Raw genomic sequence first — 20,816 nt, forward strand, 5'->3', positions numbered from 1 at the left:
GATGTTTATGGAGGAATATCAAAATGATATTGACTATCTCATACATGAGATGAGACGATAAAACCTGCTCTTTATGGGAGAATATCACAATGATATTGACTATCTCATACATGAGATGAGATGATAAAACATGCTGTTTATGGGACAATATCACAATGATATTGACCATCTCATACATGAGATGAGATGATAAAACATGATGTTTATGGGAGAACGCCACAATGATATTGACTATCTCATACATGAGATGACATGATAAAACATGTTTGTTAAAGAAAATCACAATGATATTGACTATCTCATACATGAGATGAGATGATAAAACATGGTGTTTATGGAGGAATACCAAAATGATATTGACTATCTCATACATGAGATTATATGATAAAACATGCTGTTTATGGGAGAATATCACATTGATATTGACTATCTCATACATGAGATGAGATGATAAAACATCTTGTTTATGGAGGAATACCAAAATGATATTGACTATCTCATACATGAGATGAGATGATAAAACATGATGTTTATGGGAGAATGCCACAATGATATTGACTATCTCATACATGAGATTATATGATAAAACATGCTGTTTATGGGAGAATATCACATTGATATTGACTATCTCATACATGAGATGAGATGATAAAACATGATGTTTATGGAGGAATACCAAAATGATATTGACTATCTCATACATGAGATGAGATGATTAAAAAATGCTGTTTATGGGAGAATATCACAATGATATTGACCATCTCATACATGAGATGAGATAATAAAACATCTTGTTTATGGAGGAATATCAAAATGATATTGACTATCTCATACATGAGATGAGACGATAAAACCTGCTGTTTATGGGAGAATATCACAATGATATTGACCATCTCATACATGAGATGAGATGATAAAACATGCTGTTTATGGAGGAATACCAAAATGATGTTGACTATCTCATACATGAGATGAGACGATAAAACATGATGTTTATGGGAGAATGCCACAATGATATTGACCATCTCATACATGAGATGAGATGATAAAACCTGCTGTTTATGGGAGAATATCACAATGATATTGACTATCTCATACATGAGAATGGATGATAAAACATGATGTTTATGGGAGAATATCACAATGATATTGACTATCTCATACATGAGAATGGATGATAAAACATGATGTTTATGGGAGAATATCACAATGATATTGACTATCTCATACATGAGAATGGATGATAAAACATGATGTTTATGGGAGAATATCACAATGATATTGACTATCTCATACATGAGAATGGATGATAAAACCTGCTGTTTATGGGAGAATATCACAATGATATTGACTATCTCATACATGAGAATGGATGATAAAACATGATGTTTATGGGAGAATATCACAATGATATTGACTATCTCATACATGAGAATGGATGATAAAACATGATGTTTATGGGAGAATATCACAATGATATTGACTATCTCATACATGTGACGAGATGATAAGTGGTGCTGTGTGGAAGAAAATAATTATGTTGATTTTTTTTTTAAATGAGATGAGAAAGCATAATGTTTGAGGTCTCAGATGAGATGTAAAATGTAATATAAAGTATTACATTAGTAGTACACACATATAGAAACATGGTGAAGTATTACAGTCCTAGTAAACATAAAGTATTACATTAGTAGTACACACATATAGAAACATAGTGAAGTATTACAGTCCTAGTAAACAAAGTATTACATTGGTAGTACACACATATAGAAACATAGTGAAGTATTACAGTCCTAGTAAACAAAGTATTACATTGGTAGTACACACATATAGAAACATAGTGAAGTATTACAGTCCTAGTAAACAAAGTATTACATTGGTAGTACACACATATAGAAAGATAGTGAAGTATTACAGTCCTAGTAAACATAAAGTATTACATTAGTAGTACACACATATAGAAACATAGTGAAGTATTACAGTCCTAGTAAACAAAGTATTACATTAGTAGTACACACATATAGAAACATAGTGAAGTATTACAGTCCTAGTAAACATAAAGTATTACATTAGTAGTACACACATATAGAAACATAGTGAAGTATTACAGTCCTAGTAAACATAAAGTATTACATGAATAGTATAAGATATATAAAGATAGTGAAGTATTACACAGTAGAAGTATTAGTAGTATACAGTAGTATTGTACAGTAGATGACACACAAAAGGGGAGGGGTGTACTTTTGTGGTCTCCAAACTTCCTGCAATGACAAAAAGTTGCAGTGAGTCACGTCAGTCTCACACTAAAATAGACATGATGAAGAGGAAGATGTAGATGTAGGTGAAGATAAGGAGGAAGAGGAAGATGTAGATGTAGGTGAAGATAAGGATGTAGATGTTGGTGAAGATGTAGGTGAAGTTAAGGATGAAGATGAAGATAAAGGTGAAGATAAGGATGAAGATGTGATGATGACTCATGATGATTTGGTGAGTACACATCTTCATCATCCTCAGTACTAGACTTTACTTTCATTTTCATTCCAACTTATTATTTAGTACTTTCATTTATGACTTACTTTGTTTCTTCCTCAAGGGCAGAACACGCACACACACACACAGACACACAGACACGCACACACACACGCACACACACACACACACGCACACACACACACACACACACACACACACGCACACACACACACACACACACACACACACACACACACACACACACACAGACAGACACACACACACACACACAGACGCTGATCACACATGGCGGCTCTTTGGCTATCATGGATCAAAATGTTTGCCATGACGTTGCTGCTGCTGCATCTCTGCAGAGGTAATTTCATACTTTCATTGGAAAATTACTGTCGTAAATACATACAATCATATTGTAAATATGTGCAATCATGTTGTAAATATGTGCAACCATGTTGTAAATATGTGCAATCATGTTGTAAATATGTGCAATCATGTTGTAAATATGTGCTATCATGTTGTAAATATGTGCTATCATGTTGTAAATATGTACAATCATGTTGTAAATATGTGCAATCATGTTGTAAATATGTGCAATCATGTTGTAAATATGTGCTATCATGTTGTAAATATGTGCTATCATGTTGTAAATATGTACAACCATGTTGTAAATATGTGCAATCAATCATGTTGTAAATATGTGCAATCAATCATGTTGTAAATATATACAATCATGTTGTGAATATGTACAATGTTGTAAATATGTACAATCATGTTGTAAATATATACAATCATATTGTAAATATATACAATCATTTTGTAAATATATACAATCATGTTGTAAATATGTACAATCATGTTGTAAATATATACAATCATATTGTAAATATGTACAATCATGTTGTAAATATATACAATCATATTGTAAATATGTACAATCACATAAAATCATGTCGTAAATACATACAATCATGTTATGAATACATACAATTGTTTTGAATAAGTATAATCATGATGTAAATACATACAATCATGTCGTAAATACATACAATCATGTTGTAAATAGGTATAATCATGTTGTAAATACTCACAATCATGTTGTAAATACGTACAATCATGATGTAAATACGTACAATCGTGATGTAAATAGATACAATCATGTTGTCAGTATGCACATTCATGTTGTAGATATGTACAATCATTTTGTAAAAGCCTACAATCATGTTGTCAATACATAGTCATGTTCTAAATACATACAATCATGTCGTAAATACGTACAATCATGTCGTAAATACGTACAATCATGTCGTAAATACGTACAATCATGTTGTAAATATGTACAATCATGTTGTAAATACATAGTCATGTTCTAAATACATACAATCATGTCGTAAATACATACAACCATGTTGTAAATACGTACAATTGTTATAAATAGGTACAATCATGTTGTAACTACTCACAATCATGTTGTACGTATGTACAATCATGATGTAAATACATACAAACATGTCAATACGTACAATCATTTTGTAAATACAAACAATCATGTTGTAAATAAATATGATCATGTTGTAAATACGTACAATCATGTTGTACATACATACAGTCATGTTGTACATACATACAGTCATGTTGTACATACATACAGTCATGTTGTAACTACATACAGTCATGTTGTAAATACATACAGTCATGTTGTAAATACATACAGTCATGTTGTAACTACATACAGTCATGTTGTAAATACATACAGTCATGTTGTACATACATACAGTCATGTTGTAAATACATACAGTCATGTTGTAACTACATACAGTCATGTTGTACATACATACAGTCATGTTGTAAATACATACAGTCATGTTGTAACTACATACAGTCATGTTGTACATACATACAGTCATGTTGTACATACATACAGTCATGTTGTACATACGTACAATCATGTTGTAACTACTTGGAATCAGTAACTGTAATCCCTGCCAAACTTTGTCATCAAGCAGGATTCTGCTAAAAAAAGATTGAAGATGGGTTTTTATGTTAGGTAATATGGTAGAACTCATCAGAGTTCACCAGAAGCAAACTTGTGTGAAGTAAAGTTGTCATATTTCATAATACGATTGATTCCTGTCAAAGTGTCTTTCCCTCCTTAGGCCGGACATCTTGTGTCATGTGGTCCAGCATTGGCAACGTAGTCCAGCTAGGTTCCAGTTTTGACATGTACTGCACCTTCACCTGCGAGTGCGACCACTCTATGTCCAGCGGTCACCCACCCGCACCACAGACCCTTGTTGTGGTCAACGCCAGTACGTCGCGCTTCCACGTGGCCAACATCACAGAGGACACAACGTACAGCTGCCAATGCGGATGTCCAACCCCATTGGAACCCTGCGGCCTTGACATCAGGGCTGAAGGTGAGTCGTGCTAATCGAGCCTTGTGCCGGCTGTCAATCAAAAGTTACTCCTTAGATTGGGCAGAATCAAGTGTTTTCTTTTAAACATCGTTACGCTCGGCTTAGCCGAAGTAGGACCCCACTGCGGGGAGAGACAGGATGCAGATATTAAAAGCTGTATACAAAAAGCGCACTCCAACGGAGTGGAGAAAAAACAATACAAAGGGGCCAAGCCAAATCAATCGAGACAAAACCAAAAAGGAAGTCGCAGCCAAAGAATAAACGATTGCCACACGGAACGCCCGGATAAAGAAAGATTTGCCAAAAAGGGAGCTACGTGGAGAATACGGAGAAACGATCAGTAGAAGGAGATGAACATATGCAGGAAATATTCAAATTGCACTGAGGTGGCTGGCAGGAAGGTTTAAGAAGGCCTAATGGCAACTGCCTGCAGGTGTGTGGACAGTGACTCTGCCCTGGAATGCCAAGAGTGGTGGTCCAAGGAAAAGCAGATAGGCAACAGCTGAGCAGGAGAGTAACACACCGCAGTGACCCCTGGTGGCCTACCTGGTTCCGACAGACGCAGAGACTGGAAGTCGCGGAGGAGCGATGGGTCAAGGATACAGACGCGGGAGACCGATGAGCGTACCCCGAGCCTGTAACCCACCCAGTCGAACAGGTACTGCACTCCTCTTCCCCATCTTCTGGAGTTCAAAATGCCCTAGGCAGTGTATGCTGGGTGGCCATGGATCATGCACAGAGTGGGCTTGTAGTCATCGGTTTGAGGCTTGAGTCATGGAACACCAGATAACGCTTGATAGCAGGTGGCAACAGCAATTTAGCAGACGCGGGATTAATGATTTTGTCGATTTTGAATGGTCCCCCCCTAGAGACACTAGCCAAAGGTAAATCACGGGAGAAAAGCCATACCTCCTCTCCAGGCTGATCTAACTAATCTGGTGCCGGAACCCCATGGTAATCATCCAGCATGCAGTTACGAGCAGCAGTCCGTGAAAAGACCGCCTGGGTGTCTCGCCAGACTCGATGAGCTCGGGGAAGATGAAGGTGCACTGAAGGAACACATTTGTCCAATTCCTGTGAAGGAAACAAGAGACGCTGGTAACCATAGGCGGTCTTGAATGGAGACAAATGAGGGAGTTGTGAGCGTTTTCTACCCAGGGGAGGTGGGAAGACCAGGAAGAGGGTTGTTGATGGCATACACAGCAGAGAGTAGCTTCCAAGTCTTGATTAGCCCACTCCGTCTGGCCGCTGGTCTCGGGATGATAACCCAACAAAAGGCTCCTCGTCGTACAATCGCTTTGTGAAAAATATCCTTCCAGACCTGGGACACGAACTAGGGCCCCCTGTCAGAAACCAAGTCCAAAGGAATGCCATGGATACGAAACACATGTTCAGCTGGGCTGTCTCCAGGTGGGATGGCAACTTGGGCAGGGTCGTGGAGAAATGAGCATAGGACGCGGGAGGCCTGCTGGCAGGCGATGGAAGGCCTGACAGACGGAGCAGCTGTGACAAAATTTTTGACGCCAGTGCCCATCGTGGGCCACCAGAACCCCTAGGCGTAGACAAACAGTTTGCGCCTTCGACCAGGATTACAGGAAACCTTAGAGGACTGAAGGACATCAGACCTTAGCAGGAACAGAGAGTTTATTAGCATGATAGTTTTCGGGCACATTGGTTTCTGCAGCTGCATGGGACAACATTCTCTCATAGTCCCACTGAAATGCTCCCACCACCCAGGCCACAGGTACGATAGTCCCACAAGCAAAATCCTCCGTAAAAGGACCATAGATTCTGGCGAGAGTGTTTGGCTTGATGTTGCGGGAGCCTAGTCGGTAGGTGATAAACAAGGTAAAGCATACCAGGAATAGAGATCAACATGCCTGGCGGAAATAAGTCTCTCAGCAGTTCTGATGAAGCCCAAGTTCTTGTGATCGGTGATGACCAGGAATGGAATCGCAGTGACCCCCAACAAGTGCCTCCACTCCTGTAGCGCATGAATGATGGTCAGCAGATCGCTATTCCCCACAACTTAGTTCCACGCAGAAGCAGTGAGGCGACGCGAGAAGAAAGTACATGTGTGGAGCAGAGCGCTAGGAAAGGATCGCCCCCACTTTACTACAACGCGTCAAAGGACTAGCATGACTGAGTACCGGGGCTTCAGTAAACAGTTATTTGAGCCATGAAAAAGCCACCTTAGCCTCTGTGGTCCACGCAAAAGGTACTTGAGTGCGTGTAAAGCCAGGTATATACTCTTGCGTCACGTAACTTGCGTAAGCGACGCCATCTTACTCCTTCCACAGCGTACCCTCCCGCAAACCCTGACATGCTCCTCCTAAAAATCCTGGCTTTGCTTCAGTGGCAACGCGGGCTGCAGAGCTCTGATTGGTCAGCTTTTGCAGAGACGGGTCCCTGAGCACAGGAGAGCGTGTTTGAAATGCACAAACTTTTGTATGAGATAGAGCAACAGTTGCATGACAACTGAAATTGTGTACTTAATATCTCGGTGCGCTCTAAAAATCATGACTGAATGTATCATTTTTTCAGCTTATTGCGTTATGTCCAAAAGAAGTCACAAAAACGCCACTTTTTTCAACTTTTATTGCCAATCTTGTGCTTCGACACATACTGTATCCTTTCTCTTGCGCACACATATTTTTCTCTTACACAACCACATAACGCTCTCTGGTTTCATGTCCCTAACTGAAGAGTAGCGTTACAAATTCACCTGTCCTCTGCCGTCACTGGTTCAGGTGTTGCCCAGCCCAGCTTCGGCAACGGTTTATTTTCCGGTTTTCGAAGCAATGTGTACAATAAAATCAATCAATCAATCAATCAATGTTTATTTATATAGCCCTAAATCACAAGTGTCTCAAAGGGCTGTACAAGCCACAACGACATCCTCGGTACAGAGCCCACATACGGGCAAGGAAAAACTCACCCCAGTGGGACGTCGGTGAATGACTATGAGAAACCTTGGAGAGGACCGCATATGTGGGTAACCCCCCCCCCCCCCCCCCCCCCTCTAGGGGAGACCGAAAGCAATGGATGTCGAGTGGGTCTGACATAACATTGTGAAAGTCCAGTCCACAGTGGATCCAACACATCAGCGGGAGTCCAGTCCACAGCGGGGCCAACAGGAAACCATCCCGAGCGGAGACGGGTCAGCAGCGCAGAGATGTCCCCAACCGATGCACAGGCTAGTGGTCCACCCGGGGTCCCGGCTCTGGACAGCCAGCACTTCATCCATGGCCACCGGACCTATGCAACTCCCCCTCGCAAGGGACAGGGGAGAAGAGGAGAGAAGAAAAGAAACGGCAGATCAACTGGTCTAAAAAAGGGGGGTCTATTTAAAGGCTAGATTATACAAATGAGTTTTAAGATGGGACTTAAATGCTTCTACTGAGGTAGCATCTCTAACTGTTACCGGGAGGGCATTCCAGAGTACTGGAGCCCGAATAGAAAACGCTCTATAGCCCGCAGACTTTTTTTTGGCTCTGGGAATCACTAATAAGCCGGAGGTCTTTGAACGCAGATTTCTTGTCGGGACATATGGTACAATACAATCGGCGAGATAGGCTGGAGCTAAACCGTGTAGTATTTTATACGTAAGTAGTAAAAGCGAGGGTTGTGTAAAAAAAGATCAGTTCCTGCTCCGACATAAAGCGGGTGTGGCTTCAGACTCCGTTGTTTACTAGACGTTTACAACCACTGCTGCGTAACAGCTTGTCAGGAACCCTAACACTACAGACCCCTCCATAATATCAATCCAATCCTCCCTATCGGCTTTTCCATCTTCAAAACAGATACAACTCATCTGGGTCCCAGGCCATTGCAACCTAGCAGGCAACGACCTTGCCGATGAACAAGCCAAGCTCCGTTCCTCCCTCCCCAGAGATGACAACCAACTCCATCAATCAACTTGCCATTGCAATCATCCGTAGGAGATGCTTCCCTGCCCCCTCCAACCACCCGTCTCATCTCCCTAACACCCCACAAACCCAACCCTCAAGAGGAGTCCTCGTTGTCGAAGAAAGACCTCACCGACCTCATCCGTTTCCGATCCGGTCACCACCCAGCTCTCAGGAGGTGGCTTCATCTGACAGGAAAAGTGTGAAGACGATCGATGTCGCCTCTTCGGTGAGGAACAAGAATCTGCCGAACACCAGCGCTGAGGACAGAGCGGTATCATCGTCAACTTGGCAACTCCCTTGGTGAACTTCAAAGCCTCCCAATAGCGAATCTAGCGCTTCTGATGGTCATCCGGAGGCAACTCGAGTGACGCACAAACAAACCACTACCGCACACAGAAAGCGTTGTCTCTCTCAGGAAGGTAGTCACCAAGAGTTGTGGTTGCTGACGCAGATAAACACTGCCCCCTAGGGCTTGGAAAGAGAATTGCAAGTCACACGCCAGCCCCCGCTAAACAAGCCAAAGACACTGTCAGAGGGGACATGACGTGGGACTGTATTCCAGCCTAAAGCCTAGTCAGAGGTTCGGTCTACTAAAACGAGGAATGAAGCCTCTACAAACGTCGGCGAATCCCAAGAATGTCTGCAAGTGCTTCCATGACGTACGAGAAGACCAAAGGACCACTGCCTGGATCTTGGCAGGATCGCTACCAAATGATGCTTCTCCACAATCTACCCTAAAGTCGGACCTATGCTGGTGAAGACTTCTGAGCATGTCATCAATCAGGCTTTGGAACACTGCCGGTACATTGGTGAGACCAAAACCCATGACCAGAGACTCAAAATGACCCACGGTGTAACATAGGCGCTCTTAAACTCATACAATGTAAATACATGTAGTAGTATAGTATGTGAGGTATAATGTAGTACATTCACATGTAAATACATGTCGTAGTATAGTATGTGAGGTTTAATGTAGTACATTCACATGTAATACATGTAGTAGTATAGTATGTGAGGTATAATGTAGTACATTCACATGTAAATACATGTCGTAGTATAGTATGTGAGGTATAATGTAGTACATTTACATGTATTACATGTAGTAGTATAGTATGTGAGGTATAATGTAGTACATTCACATGTATTACATGTAGTAGTGTAGTATATGTAGTACATTCACCTGTAATACATGTAGTAGTATAGTATGTGAGGTATAATCCAACTGCGTGGCGCAGTTGGGAGAGTGGCCGTGCCAGCAACCTGAGGGTTCCTGGTTCAATCCCCACCTTCTACCAACCTCGTCACGTCCGTTGTGTCCTTGAGCAAGACACTTCACCCTTGCTCCTGATGGGTCGTGGTTAGGGCCTTGCATGGCAGCTCCCGCCATCAGTGTGTGAATGTGTGTGTGAATGGGTGAATGTGGAAATAGTGTCAAAGCGCTTTGAGTACCTTGAAGGTAGAAAAGCGCTATATAAGTATAACCCATTTACCATTTATTTATTTACATTCACATGTATTACATGTAGTAGTGTAGTATATGTAGTACATTCACCTGTAATACATGTAGTAGTACAGTATGTAAGGTATAATGCAGTAAATTGTTCTGTTGTCAGATCCCCCAGAGCCTCCTACAAGTATTTCATGTGAGTACGAAGTACTCAGTACTGAAGAAGGAGTTTTGTACTGTTGGTGGGATAAAGTACGAATAAGTCATCCTCCGAGTTCTACTGAGTTGTGGTAAGTTGGACACACACTTTTTACCATTTCTTCTCTTATGTTATCCTGTTATTTTGTATCACGTTATTATTTTATGTCATGTTATATTACATTATTTTATGTTATGTTACGTTATATCACGGTATGTTATATTACATTATTTTATGCCATGTTACGTTATATTACATTATTTTATGTCATGTTACGTCATATTTTGTTACGTAAATGTATGTTATGTTACGTTATATCAAGTTGTTACGTTATTTTAGATTATTTTATGTCGTGTTATATTACATTATTTTATGTCATGTTACGTTATATTTTGTTACGTTATATCACGGTGTTATATTACATTATTATATGCCATGTTACATTATATTACATTATTTTATGTCATGTTACGTCATATTTTGTTACGTAAATGTATGTTATGCCATGTTACGTTATATTACATTATTTTATGTCATGTTACGTCATATTTTGTTACGTAAATCTATGTTATGTTACGTTATATCAAGTTGTTACGTTATATTAGATTATTTTATGTCATGTTGTTATATTACATTATTTTATGTCATGTTATGTTATATTTTGTTACGTTAATTTGTTACGTTATATCACGGTATGTTATATCACATTATTTTATGCCATGTTACGTTATATTACATTATTTTATGTCATGTTACGTCATATTTTGTTACGTAAATGTATGTTATGCCATGTTACGTTATATTACATTATTTTATGTCATGTTACGTCATATTTTGTTACGTGAATGTATGTTATGTTACGTTATATCAAGTTGTTACGTTATATTAGATTATTTTATGTCATGTTGTTATATTACATTATTTTATGTCATGTTACGTTATATTTTGTTACGTTAATTTATGTTATTTTACGTTGTATCACGGTATGTTATATCACATTATTTATGCCATGTTACGTTATATTACATTATTTTATGTCATGTTACGTCATATTTTGTTACGTAAATGTATGTTATGTTACGTTATATCAAGTTGTTACGTTATTTTAGATTATTTTATGTCATGCTACGTTATATTTTGTTACGTTAATTTGTTACATTATATCACGGTGTTATATTACATTATTATATGCCATGTTACGTTATATTACATTATTTTATGTCATGTTACGTCATATTTTGTTACGTAAATGTATGTTATGCCTTTTTACGTTATATTACATTATTTTATGTCATGTTACGTCATATTTTGTTACGTAAATGTATGTTATGTTACGTTATATCAAGTTGTTACATTATATTAGATTATTTTATGTCATGTTGTTATATTACATTATTTTATGTCATGTTACGTTATATTTTGTTACGTTAATTTATGTTATGTTACGTTATATCACGGTATGTTATATCACATTATTTTATGCCATGTTACGTTATATTACATTATTTTATGTCATGTTACGTCATATTTTGTTACGTAAATGTATGTTATGCCATGTTACTTTATATTACATTATTTTTTGTCATGTTACGTCATATTTTGTTACGTAAATGTATGTTATGTTACGTTACATCAAGTTGTTACGTTAGATTAGATTATTTTATGTCATGTTATGTTATATTACATTATTTTATGTCACGTTACGTTATATCACGTTGTTACATTATGTAAAATTATTTTATGTTATTTTACGTCATATTTTGTTATGTAAATGTATGTAATGTTACGTTATATCAAGTTGTTACGTTATATTACATTATTTTATGTCATGTTACGTTATATTACATTATTTTATGTCATGTTATATTACATTATTTTATGTCATGTTACGTTATATTTTGTTACGTTAATTTATGTTATGTTACGTTATATCACGGATGTTATATTACATTATTTTATGCCATGTTACGTTATATTACATTATTTTATGTCATGTTACGTCATATTTTGTTACGTAAATGTATGTTATGTTACGTTATATCAAGTTGTTACGTTATATTAGATTATTTTATGTCATGTTATGTTATATTACATTATTTTATGTCACGTTGCGTTATATCACGTTGTTACATTATATTATATTTTTATGTCATGTTACGTCATATTTTGTTAGGTAAATGTATTTAATGTTACGTTATATCAAGTTGTTACGTTATATTACATTATTTTATGTCATGTTATGTTATATTACATTATTTTATGTCATGTTACGTCATATTTTGTTACGTAAATGTATTTAATGTTACGTTATATCAAGTTGTTACGTTATATAACATTATTTTATGTCATGTTACGTCATATTACATTATTTTATGTCACGTTACGTTATATCACGTTGTTACATTATATTAAATTATTTTATGTCATGTTACGTTATATTAGATTATTTTATGTCACGTTAAGTTATAACCCGTTGTTACGTTATATTAAAAATGTTTATGTCATGTTACGTTATATTACGTTGTTACGCTATATTACATTGTTACGTTATATTACATTATTTTATGTCATGTTACGTTATATTACTTTATTTAAAGTCATGTTACATTGTATTACATTATTTTATGTCATGTTATGTTATATTTTGTTCTGTATGTTTTTATGTTACGTTATATTTTGCTACGTTATGTTATGTTACGTTATATCACGTTGTTACATTATGTTACATTGTTTTATGTCATGTTATGTTATATTACATTATTTTATGTCATGTTACATTATATAAAAATTTTGTCACGTTACGTTATATTATATCATTTTATGTCACGTTACGTTATATTACATTATTTTATGTCATGCTACGTTATATTACATTATTTTATGTCATGTTATGTTATATTACATTATTTTATGTTACGTTATATCACGTTGTTTAGTTGTATTACATTATTTTATGTCATGTTACGTCATATTACATTATTCTATGTTACGTTATGTCACGTTGTTACGTTATATTACATTATTTTATGTCCTGTTGTTATATTACATTATTTTATGTCATGTTACGTTATATTACATTATTTTTGTCGTGTTACGTTATATTACATTATTTTATGTCAGGTTACGTTATATTTTCTTATTTTATGTTCTTTTATGTCACGTTACGTTATATTTTGTTACGTTATGTTGTGTTATATTACGTTATGTTATGTTATATTATGTTATGTTACATTATATTATGTCATGTCACGTTATATTACCATCTGTTATGTCATGTTAAGTTAGATTACGTCATGTTACGATATATTGTGTCACGTTATGTCATATTTTGTCGTGTTATGTCATGTTACATGATGTTGTGTGTGTGTGTGTGTGTGTGTGTGTGTGTGTGTGTGTGTGTGTGTGTGTGTGTGTGTGTGTGTGTGTGTGTGTGTGTGTGTGTGTGTGTGTGTGTGTGTGTGTGTGTGTGTGTGTGTGTGTGTGTGTGTGTGTGTGTGTGTGTGTGTGTGTGTGTGCAGGTTGACAAGTGTATCAGAGTACGAAGAGTCCCGCAAAGTGTTTTCCTTGGCTCCAACAGCCAATGAGTTTACCTTCAATGTGTCCAACAAAGTCCATGAGGTGTTGCTGTGGGTGCACACGCACTACACCCTGGGGTCCTCCCTGTCCCAACGCAACTACACACTTGCTGACATCGGTATTTATTCACTTTCATTTCACACCAGCTCACCCTTCTACTCTTCTTTCTTATTCTAGTCTTTTTCTACTCTTCTTTATTATTCTATTTTTTTCTACTCTTCTTTCTTATTCTAGTCTTTTCTACTCTTCTTTCTTTTTCTATTCTTTTCCTACTCTACTTTCATATTATATTCTTTTTCTACTCTTCTTCCATATTATATTATTTTTCTACTCTTCTTTCTTATTCTAGTCTTTTTCTACTCTTCTTTATTATTCTATTTTTTTCTACTCTTCTTTCTTATTCTAGTCTTTTTCTACTCTTCTTTCTTTTTCTATTCTTTTCCTACTCTACTTTCATATTATATTCTTTTTCTACTCTTCTTCCATATTATATTATTTTTCTACTCTTCTTTCTTATTCAATGTTTTTCTACTCTTCTTTCATTCTATTCTTTTTCTACTCTTCTTTCATATTCTATTATTTTTCTATTCTTCTTTCATATTATATTCCTTTTCTACTCTTCTTTCTTATTATATTCTATTTCTACTCTTCTTTCATATTCTATTATTTTTCTACTCTCTTTTTTAATTCTATTCTTTTTCTACTCTTATATATGTATTATTTTTTTACTCTTCTTTTATATTTTATTATTTTTTTACTCTTTTATATTTTATTATTTTTCCACTATTCTTTCATATTCTATTCTTTTTGTACTTATCTTCCATATTCTATTCTTTTCTACTCTTCTTTTATATTCTATTCTGTTTCTACTTTTCTTTCATATTCTATTCTTTCCTACTCTTCTTTCATATTATATTATTTTTCTACTCTTCTTTCATATTATATTGTTTTTCTACTCTCTTTCATATTATATTGTTTTTCTACTCTTCTTTCATATTATATTCTTGTTATACTCTCTTTTCTATTTCATTCTTGTTCTACTCTTCTTTCATAATCTATTATTTTTATACTCTTCTGTCATATTCTATTCTTTTTCTACTCTTCTTTCATATTATATTATTTGTATACTCTCTTTAATATTCTTTCTACTCTTCTTTAATATTCTATTATTTTTCTACTCTCTTTCATATTATATTACTTTTCTACTTTTCTTTCACATTCTATTATTTTTCTACTCTTCTTTGATATTCTATTCTTTTTCTACTCTTCTTTCTTATTCTATTCTTTTTCTACTCTTCTTTCATACTCTATTTTTTATACTCTTTGCTCTTATTCTATTCTTTTTCTACTCTTCTTTCATATTCTATTATTTTTCTATTCTCATTTATTCAATCTTTTTTCTACTCTTCTTTCATATTCTATTATTTTCTACTCTTTGTTCATATTCAATTCTTTTGCTACTTTTTCATATTCTATTCTTTGTCTAGTCTTTTTTATTCTTTTTTTCTAATCTCTTTTCTATTCTATTATTTTTGTACTTTTTTTCTATTCCATTCTATTACTCTCTTTTTATTCTATTCCTTTTATCACTCTCTTTTCTATCCTATTATTTTCTCTATTCTATCATTTTTTCTACTCTTCTATTCTACTGTTATTTTACACTCTTTTTTCTTACTGACTCTAGTTGTCTATTTTTTTCTACTCTTCTTTTTCCTCTGTTTTTTCTTTTTTGTATTCTGTTGTGATCCAATATATGTTTTTTTTCCTTATTCTTTTCTTTTAAATTGTTTGTTTTTAATTATATTGTTGTTTTCTCTTGTTTGACTTTTCTTTATTTGTTGTCACTAATTGATGCTCCTGCCAAACGTCAAAGATTTTATTTTCACGGCGAAGTTTCCTAGCAAAGAAAAAGGTTGTTCAGTCAGTAAAACAGTGCCAATAAAAACATGAATGGAATTGTTTACATCCTCACAAAACATCAACAGGACGGTAAACTCAAACTCACAGCAATAAAATCAGATTAGAATGGGGAACACTTCATCAATTAGCCTTATAGTTGAATAATAAATCGTATTGTTTATTAGTAAGTCTTATAGTTTATTAATAAGTCTTATAGTTTATTAATTAAAGTCTTACAGTTTTTTTATAAATCTTTTAGTTTATGAATAAGTATTTAATTTATTAATATGTCTTATAGATTATTATAGTTTATTAATATGTCGTATAGTTTAATACATTGTATAGTTTTTTAATACGTCTTATAGTTTATTAATAAGTCGTATAGTATTTTTTAATATATCTTATAGTTTATTATTACGTCTTACAGTTTATTAATACGTATTATAATTTTTTTATTTCGTTTTATAATGTATTAATAAGTCATATAGGCCATTGAAAAGTTTGATAGTTTAATAATAAGTCTTATAGTTTATCAATAAATCTTATCGTTTTTTAACAAGTCTCAGAGTTTATTAATATGTCTTATATTTTTTCGATAAATCTTATAGTTTATTAATAAGTTGTATAGTTTATTGATATATCTTCCAGTATTTTAATAAGTTTTATAATGTATTAATAAGTCGTACAGGCCATCAAAAAGTTTGATAGTTTCATAATAAGTCTAATAGTTTATTAATAAATCTTATTGTTTATTAATACGTCTTACAGTTTATTAATTAGTCTTATAGTTTAATAATAAGCCGTATAGTTTATTAATAAGTCTTATGGTTTATTAAAAAGTCTTATAGTTTATCAATAAATCTTGTAGTTTTTAATAAATCTTATAGTTTATTAATACATCTTATCGTTTTTTAACAAGTCTTATAGTTTATTAATATGCCTTATAGTTTTTGGATAAATCAATAGTTTATTAATAAGTCATATTGCTTATTAATATGTTTTATAATTTATTATTTAACCTTATAGTTTATGAATAAGTCTTATAGTTTAATAATATGTCTTATAGTTTTTCAATAAGTTTTATAATCATCAAAAAGTCGTATAGTCCATTAAAAAGTTTGATAGTTTATTGATTAGTCTTATATTTTATTAATATGTCATAAAGTTTATTGATTAGGCTTATACTTTATTCAATAGTCCTATAGTTTATTAATATGTCTTATAGTTTATTAATAAATCTTATAGTTTATTAATACGTCTTAGTTTATTAATACGTCTTATAATTTAATAATTTGTGTTATAGTTTATTAGATTTATAGTTTATTAACAAATCTTATAGTTTTTTTTATTAAGTCTTAGTTTATTAATTAGTTATAGTTTATTAATTAGTCTTACAGTTTACGAATACGTTTTATAGTTTATTAATTAGTCTTATAATTTACTAATAAGTTTGATAGTTTATTGATAAGTTGTGTAGTTTATTAATTAGATTTATAATTTATTAATTAGTCTTATAGTTCATTAACACATTTGATAGTTTTTAATCATTCTTATAGTTTATAAATAAGTCTTATAGTTTATTAATATGTCTTAAAGTTTATTAATTAGTCTCACAGTTTATTAATACGTTTTATGGTTTACTAATAAGTTTTATAGTTTATTAATAAGTTTAAGGATATTTATCTTCTTGATAGTTTTGCAGTTAATGCTTTTTTTCCCACTATGATTTCACAACGTGTTGTTGTGTTGTTTTTTGTGTTGGTATTTTTTGCATTGTTATTGTTGTGTTGTTATTGCATTGTTACTGTTGTTGTTTTTGCATTGTTATTGTTGTGTTGTTTTTGCATTGTTATTGTTGTGTTGTTTTTACATTGTTATTGTTGTGTTGTTTTTGCATTGTTATTGTTGTGTTGTTTTACATTGTTATTGTTGTGTTGTTTTTGCATTATTAATGTTGTGTTGTTTTTTGTTGGTATTGTTGTGTTGTTATTGCATTGTTATTGTTGTGTTGTCTTTGCATTGTTATCGTTGTGTTGTGTTTGCATTGTTATCGTTGTGTTGTTATTGCATTGTTATTGTTGTGTTGTTTTTGCATTGTTACTTTTGTGTTGTTTTTGCATTGTTATTGTTGTGTTGTTTTTACATTGTTATTGTTGTGTTGTTTTTGATTGGTATTGTTGTGTTGTTATTGCATTGTTATTGTTGTGTTGTCTTTGCATTGTTATCGTTGTGTTGTTTTTGCATTGTTATCGTTGTGTTGATATTGCATTGTTATCGTTGTGTTGTTTTGCATTGTTACTGTTGTGTTGTTATTGCATTGTTATTGTTGTGTTGTTTTTGCATTGTTACTGTTGTGTTGTTTTTGCATTGTTATTGTTGTGTTGTTTTTACATTGTTATTGTTGTGTTGTTTTTTATTGGTATTGTTGTGTTGTTATTGCATTGTTATTGTTGTGTTGTCTTTGCATTGTTATCGTTGTGTTGTTTTTGCATTGTTATCGTTGTGTTGTTATTGCATTGTTATCGTTGTGTTGGTTTTGCATTGTTATTGTTGTGTTGTTTTTGTGTTGTTATTGTTGTGTTGTTTTTGCATTGTTACTGTTGTGTTGTTTTTGCGTTGTTATTGTTGTGTTGTTTTTGCATTGTTACTGTTGTGTTGTTATTGCATTGTTATTGTTGTGTTGTTATTGTTGTGTTGTTTTTGCATTGTTACTGTTGTGTTGTTTTTGCGTTGTTATTGTTGTGTTGTTTTTGCATTGTTACTGTTGTGTTGTTATTGCATTGTTATTGTTGTGTTGTCTTTGATTGGTATTGTTGTGTTGTTATTGTTGTGTTGTCTTTGCATTGTTATCGTTGTGTTGTTATTGCATTGTCATCGTTGTGTTGTTATTGCATTGTTATCGTTGTGTTGTTTTTGCATTGTTACTGTTGTGTTGTTTTTGTGTTGTTACTGTTGTGTTACATTTTGTAATCCTGTTGTGTTTGCAGCGAGGCCTTGTGCTCCAGAGGTGGGGGGTGCAGAGTGCTGGTCCAGGGGCTGCACCATCAGAGTGTGTGAGTGTGTGAGGTCATCACAGGTGGAGGTGGAGGTGCAGGTGCAGCACGCCATGGATGGACAACACTCATGGAGCAGCTGTCAGCTCGCAGTAAGAACAGGAAGTGGAAGAAATGACTCTTTCAACATACACACACATCTTCAATTAATCAATCAATCAATCAATCAATCAATCAACATTGTCGACAGCAGTGAGTACTCACCAATTCTCTTTGTGTCGATGAAATCCAGGAGGGCCAACTTGGTCTGGATCAAATCTGGTCCACTTCCTCTCTGGACCCGGGCCGCTTGTACCGATTCAGATCCAGAGCCAAGTTCAGTACAGGTCTGTGGAGCAAGTGGAGCACAGTCAGGACCGCATGGACTCAGGAGGAAGGTGAGGGATCTCTGAACCAGATCAGGACCACGCTCCATACACACCTCCATACACACCTCCATACACACCTCCATACACACTCCATACACACCTCCATACACACCTCCATACACACCTCCATACACACCTCCATACACACTCCATACACACCTCCATACACACCTCCATACACACCTCCATACACACCTCCATACACACTCCATACACACCTCCATACACACCTCCATACACACCTCCATACACACCTCCATACACACTCCATACACACCTCCATACACACTCCATACACACCTCCATACACACCTCCATACACACCTCCATACACACCTCCATACACACTCCATACACACCTCCATACACACCTCCATACACACCTCCATACACACCTCCATACACACCTCCATACACACCTCCATACACACCTCCATACACACTCCATACACACCTCCATACACACTCCATACACACCTCCATACACACCTCCATACACACCTCCATACACACCTCCATACACACTCCATACACACCTCCATACACACTCCATACACACCTCCATACACACTCCATACACACCTCCATACACGCTCCATACACACCTCCATACACACCTCCATACACACCTCCATACACACCTCCATACACACCTCCATACACACTCCATACACACCTCCATACACGCTCCATACACACCTCCATACACACCTCCATACACACCTCCATACACACTCCATACACACCTCCATACACACCTCCATACACACCTCCATACACACCTCCATACACACCTCCATACACACCTCCATACACACCTCCATACACACCTCCATACACACCTCCATACACACTCCATACACACCTCCATACACACCTCCATACACACTCCATACACACCTCCATACACACCTCCATACACACCTCCATACACACCTCCATACACACCTCCATACACACCTCCATACACACCTCCATACACACTCCATACACACCTCCATACACACTCCATACACACCTCCATACACACCTCCATACACACCTCCATACACACCTCCATACACACTCCATACACACCTCCATACACACTCCATACACACCTCCATACACACTCCATACACACCTCCATACACGCTCCATACACACTCCATACACACCTCCATACACACTCCATACACACCTCCATACACACCTCCATACACACCTCCATACACACCTCCATACACACTCCATACACACCTCCATACACACCTCCATACACACCTCCATACACACCTCCATACACACCTCCATACACACCTCCATACACACTCCATACACACCTCCATACACACTCCATACACACCTCCATACACACCTCCATACACACCTCCATACACACCTCCATACACACTCCATACACACCTCCATACACACTCCATACACACCTCCATACACACTCCATACACACCTCCATACA

At 35.4% G+C, this 20,816-nt stretch overlaps 1 protein-coding gene across 7 annotated transcripts in view; it reads left to right on the top strand.

The window, feature by feature from the left end:
* il12rb2 (interleukin 12 receptor, beta 2a) overlaps nucleotides 1-20,816 on the top strand; it is a 53,383-nt gene that overhangs the window by 3,704 nt on the left and 28,863 nt on the right. For 3 of the 7 annotated variants that reach the window (XM_062038515.1, XM_062038512.1, XM_062038518.1), the window contains exons 1-6: nucleotides 1,937-2,848; nucleotides 4,644-4,904; nucleotides 10,429-10,552; nucleotides 13,980-14,155; nucleotides 18,924-19,081; nucleotides 19,222-19,366. In XM_062038515.1, the coding sequence (XP_061894499.1) occupies nucleotides 2,779-2,848; nucleotides 4,644-4,904; nucleotides 10,429-10,552; nucleotides 13,980-14,155; nucleotides 18,924-19,081; nucleotides 19,222-19,366 (934 nt within the window). In that variant the 5' untranslated portion in view covers nucleotides 1,937-2,778. Of the gene's footprint in view, nucleotides 1-1,936; nucleotides 2,849-4,643; nucleotides 4,905-10,428; nucleotides 10,553-13,979; nucleotides 14,156-18,923; nucleotides 19,082-19,221; nucleotides 19,367-20,816 lie in introns of those variants that run through there. The other 4 variants (XM_062038513.1, XM_062038514.1, XM_062038516.1 and 1 more) reach the window with 4 other exon arrangements.

This window comes from Entelurus aequoreus, linkage group LG27 (assembly GCF_033978785.1).
Source record: "Entelurus aequoreus isolate RoL-2023_Sb linkage group LG27, RoL_Eaeq_v1.1, whole genome shotgun sequence".
In the NCBI taxonomy this organism is placed as follows: Eukaryota; Metazoa; Chordata; class Actinopteri; order Syngnathiformes; family Syngnathidae; genus Entelurus; species Entelurus aequoreus.